The sequence below is a fragment of the Rhipicephalus microplus genome, chromosome X (genome assembly GCF_043290135.1).
Source record: "Rhipicephalus microplus isolate Deutch F79 chromosome X, USDA_Rmic, whole genome shotgun sequence".
Taxonomy (NCBI): Eukaryota; Metazoa; Arthropoda; class Arachnida; order Ixodida; family Ixodidae; genus Rhipicephalus; species Rhipicephalus microplus.
Window position 1 is genome coordinate 317,073,688 of NC_134710.1, and position 12,018 is coordinate 317,085,705.

Here is a 12,018-nt window from a genome sequence, read left to right on the forward strand (position 1 = left end):
CATCTCAGCACATTGAGGTCATATTGTGGTGCTTCTACGTGCACCTTTGACGTGGCAAATTTTGATGCAGTTAGGACATGACCGAAGAGGGTGTCGGCAATGTCCTACTTTGACATGCAACAGAACAGAGTCTCCTATCTTTAAGCTGCAGGTGTTTTTGAGTTAAATTAAATTCGCGATGACAGCCCCTTCATATCTGGTTTGACAGGAACTGAGAGGTCGGAGTTCTCAGTGGCTGAACATTAGAAAAAGCACAAGTGAAAGCGTTTGTTCTCAGGCGCTAATTGACTTTGACTCTGTCAGTTGATAGCATTGCTGTCAGTGGATTGCATGATTTTCGCTACTGTTTGAAAATACTACCTATTGCAGCTATTGAGGCTTTCTTGCTACCGGGGATACGCGATAACCGTTCATTAAGGTTTGTTGTTTTTCTTGTCTGACTTCTTTTTGATTTCGTAAAATGGGCTATCTTTGAAATATGACATATTTGAGTCTATCTTGGCAGTGCTAGAGTGTACTTGAACATGGGAGTGCTTGGAACGGCCGTAGGACCAATGCACAGTAAGTAAAGACCATGCTGAGTTAAAGCGCTCGTGACCCTGCGGTCGGAAGTCTGCAAAGTGGTGTCCTTTTGACAGTTGCTCCAGGCTCCACCAAAGTGGTTCAAAAATAAAATGCCTTAACAGTTATCATTTGTACGATTACTTGATCTTTTGCAGTAGCCAGGACCTTAAAACCGTAGTAACATCAGTGAGCAAAAAAAAAACTAAATCAATAGAGGAGGGCTGAACTTTGCTAAGTAATTGCCGCAGAATAGCAGAATACAATTTCTATACAGTGTTTTAGCGTTTCAGAGCCCCGTATACAGGCAGTGTTCTCGAAGACCTTCACAACTACTCTTAAAATTTTCGTCGAATCATTCGAAAGTTGTAAAAAAGTCTTACCTTCAAGGGGCCTTAAAACGCTCTTTTAAGTAACTATGGAATGAATTCACTGAAAAAGCTTATTGCTTCACGAATTCAACGCCGCAAAAATTTTAAGAATTCGTCCAGTGCGAGTGAAGTTACAAAGGTTTGTTGCATGCTGCAATTGCATTCTCTCTTCCCTCGTCCCGACGAAAGCGCTGGAAGCTAAGCAGGCAGGAATTGATGGGCCACAGAAAAACGTCTCATGCCCCTCGTGGCCTTGAGCGCTTTTGTTCTTTTTTTTCTTCGAATGAGCCGCTCTTTCGGTGTGATCGTGCACTCACGCGTGGACAAGTCGCGGCCTCCTGCGGAAATCTCTGTAACGAGCGAGCGAGCCATGTTCAAAGCAGCCAATGGCTGATAGATGGGTAATTTACGTGTGATTTTTGGGCATATTCCGCCATTTGTCGAGAGAAGAGAAAGCAAATTTTAGCGGACTGATAATTTATTGTGCATTCTAGGCCGCGTGCAGTGTGATAATATTTGGCTCGCGTGTTGCCGGGAGCCTCTACTATCGATCGGCAGCGTTTTCCAACCATGCTCAAAAGGTGTTGCAGGGCCCCTTTAAGTCATCCTTCACAAAGTGGTGTGAGCGCAAAATGAGTACCAGATTTAACGCCAGATTATGCGTATTTTAGATGTAGGTGATCTTCTTGTGGCAAAAGACATGGTCATTGAACGTTTAAAGAAGTCCGTTATGTCAAGTCTGAGTATGGTTGCAAAAAGCGATAAGAGGAAACGTGTTGTAGGTATATCATACATTCATTGCGTATCTCAAAGAATAATGAAAGTAGACAATAGATACAGTGTCAATTTTTTTACGGCTGCCAGTATATGGCAGGTAAGATTTGTGCCCCTGTGCAGAGAAAGAGTGCCAGAGTGCAAAAAAATAGGAGCAGATGAATATTCGTTTGGTAAAACATACCAAAAAATCACCTGATTGTCATACAAGTTATAAGTTTAGTGTATAAGGTTCCTTTTAGCCTCCACGTAGGACATGGGCCACTGCATTAACCACAGATTATTGGAACATAAAAAAAATCACCAGCTGGAGGACAAGCTTCTGATGTTTTTGACATTGGCGAGAGTGTATAAGTGCACGCTAAAGTCCGATGATTGCGTGGTTTTGTACTGGTACAGGAATTAAGAAACGTGTCTGATTATTCAGGCATGACATATCGATGATAAGAGTGACAACGAATGCGTGAGGCAACTGTCAATTGACTTGCATAACGATGAAATCAAATGCCTTAACAGCTATCTTTTACGTAGACCCTCATGCGTGCGAGATAAGTTTTTTCACATATTGCATGGGCATGCGCACGTAAGATTTCGTGTTGTCTTTCTGTTCCAGGCCAGTGTGTGGTGTAGCGGTTAGGGTCATGGACTGCTGACCCAAAGGCCACGGGTTCAATCCAGGCCACTGCAGTCGCATTTTGATGTAGACGAAATGGTAGAAGCCCGTGCGCTGAGCGACTTCAGTGCAGGTTGAGGAACACCAGATGACTGAACTTTTCGGAGCTCGCCACAACGGCACTCCTCATATATAGGGACTTTTAGCTGACCGTTTTTCGCCACGCACTCCACTCAGCCAGTCGATCGTTGCGCCACTGCGCATGCGCTATACGGTCAGGCGCTGAGCCTTTAAGCGGAAAGTCGTAGTAAGCGAAGGATCACGTGACGCAAGGAGAAACGGCTAAAATGGCAGCCTCCTGTGCCGCGAGTCCACGCTGCTCGAGAAACAGTGTTTTTTTTTTGGCGAACACGCAAGCGCCGACGGTACTTCAAGACCCACAAGGATCTGTAGCTTTTCCCAAAAGTCGTAACAGCCAATCTCTTCGAGAATCCGCGCATGTGGGGTGAAGTTCCACGAAACGATCCAAAGCTGACACTTGAGACCATAAAGGAGCGTCTCGAGATGCTTCTTGGGTATTTCCGTCGAAGGGAGTTCGTGAATCTTCGATAGTAAGCGATTTTATGAAACAATAGTAACAACTTAGTATTTAACAGCAGCCACTCTTCCCCCTATTCAGAAAAGCTTTTTAGTTTGAGTTGCCACAAGGCAACGTGGTGAACGCGCTGCATCAGGGCAGGGAGTTCGAAACGTGTTTCGGCTGCCTTGAAGACTTCGATTGTAGTCCAACTCCAAGTGAAGTTGACAAGAAAAAAATACTCATGCGTCAAACAGTAAACGAACTCGCACTCTTTTAAAACGAAAATTTGTAACTTTATGCAGGATAAGAACTATTTTTATTTCATTTTAAAACAACTTTCATGCACCGGTAGCGTCACCATAGCGTTGGCCGAACGACGCTTGGCTAAAAATGAAAACGTGCGTTGCGCTACGCTACGTAGAGTGTTTGAGCTAAACGGAAAATGGAGCGGAAAATTGGCCAACTAAAAGTCCTTATTCATATCGTGGTTTCAGGACGTTAAACCTCGGAAATTATTATTTTTTCTTCTCCGCCATCATGCGCATCTTCATTTGTTAGCAGGTATGTGTGATGTCCTCATTACCCACTTTTGTCGATGTTTGGACGCCCTGTTTTTTATAATAAGTACTTACCAACTAGCTCACCTCTCTGCTATTCTAAGTCGTAGCAACATTCATTTCCTGGTGACGTAGAGAAATAAACGTTTGGAGCAGTGGCGTAAAGAATAAAAAGTCAGGGAGGTCAGGATCCACCTGCGTCCCGAGTGGGGAGAGACATTCCACGCAAGTGTCCCGCCTCAAGATTTATTTTCCCAATGTCCCATTTGAATTTTTGAACGGTGAAAGACGACGAAATTTCTGTACAACTAACTCTCAAATCTGAAACACTTTCGTTGAACAGAAACGAAGTACAGCTAGCCGGTAGACACGATGGGGAAGGCCTCTATGCGCTAGCACAAAAAAGGCTACCTATTTATTGCATGATTTACCCAATGACGCAGCTTCGAAAATGCTAGCACCTGCCTACGAGTTGCTATGAAAAACTAACTTCGCCATGTGATCTCACAGACTGCTGGATACTCAGTGTTATTTTGTCTGACCAGGTGCCCATTCTCGAGGTCGTTTTATTATTGCGATAGCAATTATATGGACCACTCGGCTGGATTTTGTTGCTGGCGTCGGTGTCGTCGTCGGCGTCGACATGCGCGTCACCGTCACTCACCGCATATGTATGCGTATCTATACATACGAAAGCACAAGAAAAAAAATCCAGAAAAAAACTCCAGTGCGCGAAATGAAACTTGGGACCTCTGAAACGTGAGTGCGACGCGTTAATCACTGAGCCACGGAGGGGCACGTCTCTCAACATTCAAACGGCAAGCTATTTATCTAAACCACTTGCCGATGGTGGCACGCATCTCGCGGGCGAACTATCGTGTTTTCAGCATCACCAGGAAGGTGGCGCCATGAGCGCGCATCGCCACATTGTCACGACGCTGGGGCGCGCTCTCCCATCTCCCAGGCGTACTTTGCCCTGCGGAGAGGAGAGGATGGAAGCTCAGTCGCGCGCCCTTATCTCGAGGTGTGGAGAATCGTATGTCTTGGGTGCCCTTTGGCTTTCACCGGAACGATTATGTTGTAGTTACTGAGCGCACAAAGGTCACTGCAATGTTCTCCGTTTGCGAAAAGAGCGCGCTTATCAGACACAGCGAAGTAACAACTGAGACGCTTATTCGCGTTCATCTGTACTTGGGAGTACGTTTAGTGCGTGATTCCTCTGTGAGAAACACGGGGCACGTTTCGATCTGCTTTCCACTCAGTGAGTGACCTTCCAATTTGTTTTTATCACGTTCCTTGCTTCGCCTGTGTGGCAAAGCTGTGACGTCTTCTTCTTCTTCTTCTTCTTCTTCTTCTTCTTCTTCTTCTTCTTCTTCTTCTTCTTCTTCTTCTTCTTCTTCTTCTTCTTCTTCTTCTTCTTCTTCTTCTTCTTCTTCTTCTTCTTCTTCTTCTTCTTCTTCTTCTTCTAATATGTGAATGCTTATATTTATTTCATGCGAATAAAAATAAAGCAGATGTATAAAACAATATAGCCGCCATTGCAAGATGTCTGTCCTCTATTGTGGTCTTAATGGGTTTACGCCATTGTTGGTGGCTGTTGGCGCGACGAGGTTTCCGGTTTATGTAAGAAAGAAACGAGAAAGAACCACTGTCGCGGGCCACATGCGACCTACGGTGTGGTATAATGCGGCCCTCAGCACGACTTTAGGACCCCTCGCCTTGTTACTTATATGTAGGCCTAGAGGGTAGCTTTGACCTTCAATAGGACTTTTGCTTGTAACGTACGTTTGTAAATTGCAACCTCAATTTTGACAAGTGTGGTCAATACAAGTATTCATTTCTATTGAATTTTTGTATATTACTGTGAATTGGCCGAAAGTTTTCTTTTCATGAAAACCTCCCCCCCCCCCTCTCTGGTAGTTTGTCAAGGGAGCCCCGTAGTTTGTCAAGGGGCCTAATTCATGCAACTCGACCCTCCAGATCAAAAGGTACAACCCATGCTATAAACAATTATGGACTGTGCAGCCACGCGCTGTATGGGATACTCACCCTGTACAACGGGCGTCGACATAGTCTTGTTAACCAGACTGTGATTCCCGGGTCCGATTGGATGAGTTTTTGGGGATCCGATGGGGGGCACACAGGTAGGAACGGGATCGCTCCACACACCCTGGCCGAGACAGTGAATTCTTGGTTTTCCTTGTAGGCGATACCCATGCCGACAACTGATATGAGCCACTTCCCTGTTTTTTCGCATCACGTTCAGATAGGGCGTTTCCGTGATTTCAGGGCACCTGTAAAGATCTGATTGAGCAGAAAAGCAAGAAAGAATGATAGGCACCCAAGACCGCACATCGGACCAATACTGTATGAAAGACGATGTATAGTCTTTCTTCGGATACTTCAAAACAGAAATTTTGGTCTGTCTGTCTGTCTGTCTGTCTACTTATTGGTGCTTGTGTCCAATTTATCCGCCACTGGCGAAACTTTAAGCCCACTCATCTTGATCTGATGGCTGCGTTCATACTCGTGAACATTGTCAATCAAAAAAAGCGAATATTACGCATATCCGAGGTGCACTATCAATACGTAAGTATTAGGTAGTATATTTCTTTATTTAAAAAGGCATTGATACGTAATTCTAAAGGTCGAAGTGTATTACACTGTGCTGATGATGTGACGTGAGGCTTCAACGAATAAGCGAATGTTTCCTGCCCTTTGCTAAAATGACATGACGCTAAAAAGTTTTGTTTCTTTGCATTGCTTCCACATGGCGCCAGATCTAACGCAGTGTCTTCACACAGAAGACCTTTTGACGCCCTTCGCAGCGAAACACGCAAATCCGCGGTCAGCGTTTTGCCATGAAAAATTGTTGCGCTGACTGCATTGATTTGAAAGAGGTCACTGCTTAAGTTTTAGGAGGATCGGGTCTGATAGCATCTTTGTGGACTATGAAACCTAGAACCAGTGTTTGGCGTTCACCAAACTACCGTTTTCTTTTACTTCCGGATTAACCTACCTTTTGTGATGTGGTCGAGTAAAAGGCTCAGATAATTGTTAGGTTCTTCAAACGAACGTCCAGTTTAGTAGAATATCATTAGTACATCGCCAAGGTAACAACAGTATCATCCTTCGAAAGCGGGGCTATAATCTAACCACTCCCAATTTATTATTTGTTTAATATTCATATATCAAAGCGTTTCGTGAATGACATATGAAAACCCTAAGCTTATCCTGAACACGTAATCAAAAGGAAGTGGCATGAGAACAATTATTTCCCCTGCTTCACTAGCCACATAAATAGTTTCGCATAGCGCCCAATTACAGACCGCGAAACCACCATCGAACCTGGGGTACTTAGGACAACTTTAAAGTGCACGTGAAAAACTTTTTTTGAGAATGTTTCAAAAGGGGCTACTGATCAGTTTTCGGGGTTCCTGATAAAACGCGAGCACATTACGTTCTAATTTCAAGGACGCACGCGGCCTTGAAATTAGAATTAGTTTTCACTGTCGGCTAGAAATAACTCACTATTCTCTCTCGCTAATAAACTAGCGATTCCTGAGGCAACAAGCTCTAATAGTCAAGCCATTACGCGATCACTTGAAATAGTATTGCAGAGCCCATTTTAAGTGAATTTCGGCGTCTGCGGAACTAGAACCAATGTTGTTCATTCATACTTTGTTAATTTGGAATAGTTCACCGCGCCGCGGTGGTCTAGTGGCTAAGGCACTCGGCTGCTGACCCGCAGGTCGCGGGATTGAATCCCGGCCGTGGCGGCTGCATTCGCGATGGAGGCGGAAATGTTGTATGCCAGTGTGCTCAGATTTGGGTGCACGTTAAAGAACCCCAGGTGGTCTAAATTTCCTGAGCCCTCCACTACGATGTCTCTCATAACCATATGGTGGTTTGGAGACGTTAAACCCCACATATCACTCAAATTTGGAGCAGTTGACGGCTTCTTTTGCTGCACCGGACATATCAAGACAGAAAAACACAGTTGTACGCACTGTCAGATTTCGAGTGGCAGATACTATTAAGCATTTGTGTTTGTAGCGACGCAGAGTGTAATGAAGTTCAAGGTGCCACACGAAATGACATTGAAGTCGTAAGAAATCGTGGTCAATTCATATTTTCAAGCGTATCGTTGTTCAATGGACGCTTCAGTAAGCTGTGCTTTGTGACAGTAAAACAGCCCATCAGTTCGACTTAGTTCGACGTGTAAGCAGGTGGTATCTTTCATTAGGATTGATTGATATGTAGGTCTTAACGTTACAAAATCAACCTATGATTATGAGAGACGCCGTAGTGGAGGGCTTCGCAAATTTCGACCACCTGGAATCCTTTGCCGTGCACCCAAATCTGCGCACACGGACCTACAGCATTTTCGCCTTCATCAAAAATGCAGCCGCCGCAGCCGGGATCCGATCCCGCAAGCTGCGGGTCAGCAGCCGAGTATCTTAGCCACTAGACCAACGTGGCGGCGCTATATATTTCGTTGGGAAAAATAACAAGCATGCTCTGATAAAAAGAATTGGCCCCGTATCTGCATGTTACCCCGCAAATGTCGTCGAAAGACGATAGTCTTGCGTCTGGAGAGAGTGAACAAAACGTTTATTTGATGTTCTGCGCAAGAAAATCAATGAATGGTATTCTGGAGGCACTGCGTTGGAGTGCCTTTAGTGTGCAGCGAAGGCGAACAAGCGCATCAAGTCACGTCACACGTGAGACATGAGCGCTATCTGGCAGTTATCCTGAAAAACGGGGTGCGTGCCACGCGCACCCGTCTATAAAGTGATAAAGTTTAGAACGAAAGGCAACGGGTAGGTGCCATCACCGTGTCGTCTTAGCAAAACATTTACCGATTCGTGCAAGCGTTGCATGGCCAGTGCAGCGTGATAAATGCTACGGTCCTTAGAATTACTTATGTATGCCTTTTCTGGTAAAAGATGCACATGCAGAATACAGAAGTGTTGTTATGGTGCCTCAGATATGAGCAGTAATGGCTTTTTAATTGACAATCGCACAAGTATGAACGCTGAACCTGGAGCAATATTGGTGGGTGCTGCGGATGGGGTCGGCCAGTTGTAGTATCTTTGGGTCACTTTGGTGCCTTTTAGGGTACCGTTAAAGGTAGACAAACATACAGACAGACAGACAGACCAAAATTTTTGCGTCGAGGGTCCCCAAGAAAGAAAAACTATCACCTTTAAAAAACCTTCCAAGCCCGCTCGGAACACGAAGTGCACCTAAAGCTCAAGCTGGAAGACTTGGCTTCATATGGGCCATTGTAAATTGTTATAGGGCTATTTAAAGATGACCACTACGCCATAAATAATCATTTAGGAAGTACTTACTACGCCATATTTCTTTTCAATAAGTAGCATAATGCGCATCGCGCGTCTGTGATGCGCACCATAGATGCGCTCTTTGTTGGTACTGTGGCAGATGATGACGAAGAATTTGAAAAATGTGTTTATTTTTTTATGAGTGGCAAGTTTTGAAGCGCCCACTCGTGACCCAGTTGATATAGTGTGACGATAAGTGTTAGTTTACTCTTTTGCCACGCAATATTGGATCTGTTAACGTGATTCCTTGCTCGATATGACACCTGTATATGGTCCTTTTCCAAAGCAGTTTAAGGCAATACATAGCTTCGTGGTTAAAAGCTCGAATGCTATGCAGGATGGGTATGTTCTACTCCACCTGCAACACTGCTTTTTGTTTTAGCAGCGAGCTTGTTTAGGATATTGTTCCTTGTATAACTTATAAAGTGAAACGTAAAAGGATATATCGCAAAAAGCTTGGATAAATCCCCCCCTCCCCCCTGATTGATTGATTAGTGGGGTTTAACGTCCCAAAACCACCATATGACTGTGAGAGACGCCGTAGTGAAGGGCTCCGGAAATTTCGACCATCCCTCCCCCCCCCCTCACCACTGGTCCACTAAAGATGAGAGCCATATTCAAGCTTGCGACAGCCAAGTTCAAGCCAAGTTCAACCTTGTTACACCAAGTTTCGAGCCAATTGTTGAACCTTACTACAGTCACGGGCTGCCTACATACCGCAAATAAAAAAACGTGAGACCAATCAGCTTCTCCGTGTATCGAGCTTTGCATGGCTTGTGCAAGATTTGAGCCTTTTTTTGCATTGTGCACGGTATAGCTTCGACGGTCACCGTTGGCAGCGGCGGACAACTAGGCCACCGAATTCTGCTGTTGTAGTAAGGTCACATCATCTCATGCATGGAATAACTATGCAGTGCCTTCCAGGCCACTGTGGCAGGCTTACTAGTAACGAGTAACAATATACGGCAACACCTGCTTGCTGTCCTTTCAAGTTTCTATAAAGGCGAATGTTGCTTCCGCAAAACATGACGCACATGCCCTCTTGTAGACTGAGAGCTGATTGTCGAGTAGCGAGAGGCAGAGACACGTGGTAAATCTCGTCACTTAATTCTTCAAGGTTGAAGCAGAATGACGGTGGCTGCCTGTGTCCAAACCGTCAGGTGCGAGGACTCGTTCTGTAACTCGCGCCTCGAGCTCCGAGCACGAGCAGTGCCTTCCTTAGCAGCGCTGTGACTAAGAAGTGATGATGATGATGAGTAAGAAGGCGCAAGAGTTGGTTTGTGTACTGAATACGTATGTTTAAGCGTTTCAATGCACTTTTTGCCTGAACTTCTTCGAAGCTGCAGGCTGTATAGCAGCTTATTGCCAAGCGTTGTGGCTTCTGTAATGCATGTGGCACACGTGTGTGTGGCGTGTTGTTTGCCAGTGACATGCACGCTGATGCAGTTTATTGCGTTTTCGATCCTGCTACCATCATTTAGAGCGGCGGGTGTTGACACTCCCTAGGCAGATCAGTATAGCGTGCCTGTAAATACTGAAGAAAATTATCTGAGCGAAGCGAAAGTCATCTGCTTAACTCTATTGATACCGTACGTGGCTTGCGGAGGTTGTGGTTTTCGATCTTGCCAGCAGCAAGTTTCTTTTAGTCTTCATCGAAACTAAATCCAGTAATTACGAATACAAGCCTTTCGCATGTAGGTCATCATGAGTTAACCTTGCCGATATTGCCCCGCTGTTGTGGTCTAGTTAGTGGCTAAGGTACTCGGATGCTGACCCGCAGATCGTGGGATCAAATCCCAGTTTCAGCAGCTCAATTTTCGATGGAGGCGAAAATGCTGTAGGCCCGTGTGCTGAGATTCGGGTGCACGTTAAAGAACCCTAGGTGGCAAAAATTTCTGGAGCCCTTCACTACGGCGTCTCTCATTATGATAAGGTGGTCTTGGGACGTTAAACACCACATACAAATCAATCAACGTTGTGAATATTGTCACGAACAAAACCACACAAGACCTTAGATCGGCACATGTTTGTTTACTCAAACCCCTCGTCGTTTTCTTCTTCGATCATCTCGTGCTGTCCTCAGTTGTGACACTACCGTGGCATTACTCCCCTACCTGAAGAGCATCGTCCTAATGCCGGCGTACGACAGGACAGAGACTCCAACAAGGTCATGAAACGATTAGTGATGTGGTCAGCTTGGCTCTCCACGGGAGTAGTATGGCTTCAAACGAGATACGTGAACGACGTCCGACTGGCGTGGATGCCGTGAACAGCGTGTAGTTGCTGGACATTTAGGAAGAACTTCATAAGTAGCATCGCTGAGCCGTCGTACGATCTTTTAAAGACCGAAGTAGCACCGGAAAAGTTTCTCTGAGCGACTAAGTTGGCGGATTGGGGTCCACAGTCACACTTTGTCACCTGGTGAATACGCGAGGTCTGGACGGTGGAGGTTATATTGGTGGGCGTGGTTGTGTTGCTGATAGCAGATACACATTCATGCCAGCTGGCGTGCTTCTTCGGCGTGTATAGCGAATTCAGCACCATCACTGCTAACATTGGAACAGTTAGTGCGTAACAGCATCACATCCAGCGTCGTTAGTTTCCCGGCCATGCAGCCAGTGGAAAGGGGTGAAGACAGTAGTTTCTTGGATGGCGGTATTAGACGCAAAGGTATAGCGTATGGAAGAACGTCGTCCCAGTTTTCGTGGCGGATGTTAACGTACGTGGAAATCATATCTGCTATTGTTTTAATTAGTCGCTCTGTGAGTTCATTTGTATTGGAAAGTAAGCCATGGCTTTACGGTGAGCGGTACCACTGAACGGAAATATATTCGGTAAGCTGTTCTGTAAATTCCGTGCCTCTGTCATTTATCACCACTGTCGGAGAAACCATGGCGGAGTACGATGTTATGTACATAGAAGATGGCGATATCAGTTGCTGTGCTTCGTGGGACAGCTTCGGTTTCAATGTATCTCGTGAGGTAGTCTGTGGCAACAGCAATCTAGCGATTACCTGCTCTGGACGTGGGGAACGGTCTTAGCAAATCTATGCCAACTTCCTGGAAAGGAGCCGATGAAGGATCTACGGGATGCGGGAATCCAGCAGGACGCATAGGTGGTCTCTCGCGTCAATGGCAGTTTCGGCATGTTTTGACATACTGCTTCATGCCATTGCGAAGGTTGGGCCAGTAGTACTTCTGGCGTATACGTGAAA

At 45.4% G+C, this 12,018-nt stretch overlaps 1 protein-coding gene across 7 annotated transcripts in view; it reads right to left on the reverse strand.

Annotated features, from left to right (window-relative positions):
- LOC119162101 (sushi, von Willebrand factor type A, EGF and pentraxin domain-containing protein 1) overlaps positions 1-12,018 on the reverse strand; it is a 398,489-nt gene that overhangs the window by 126,221 nt on the left and 260,250 nt on the right. For all 7 annotated transcript variants that reach the window (XM_075879537.1, XM_075879536.1, XM_075879535.1 and 4 more), the window contains one exon: positions 5,506-5,760. In XM_075879537.1, the coding sequence (XP_075735652.1) occupies positions 5,506-5,760 (255 nt within the window). The remainder of the gene's footprint in view (positions 1-5,505; positions 5,761-12,018) is intronic.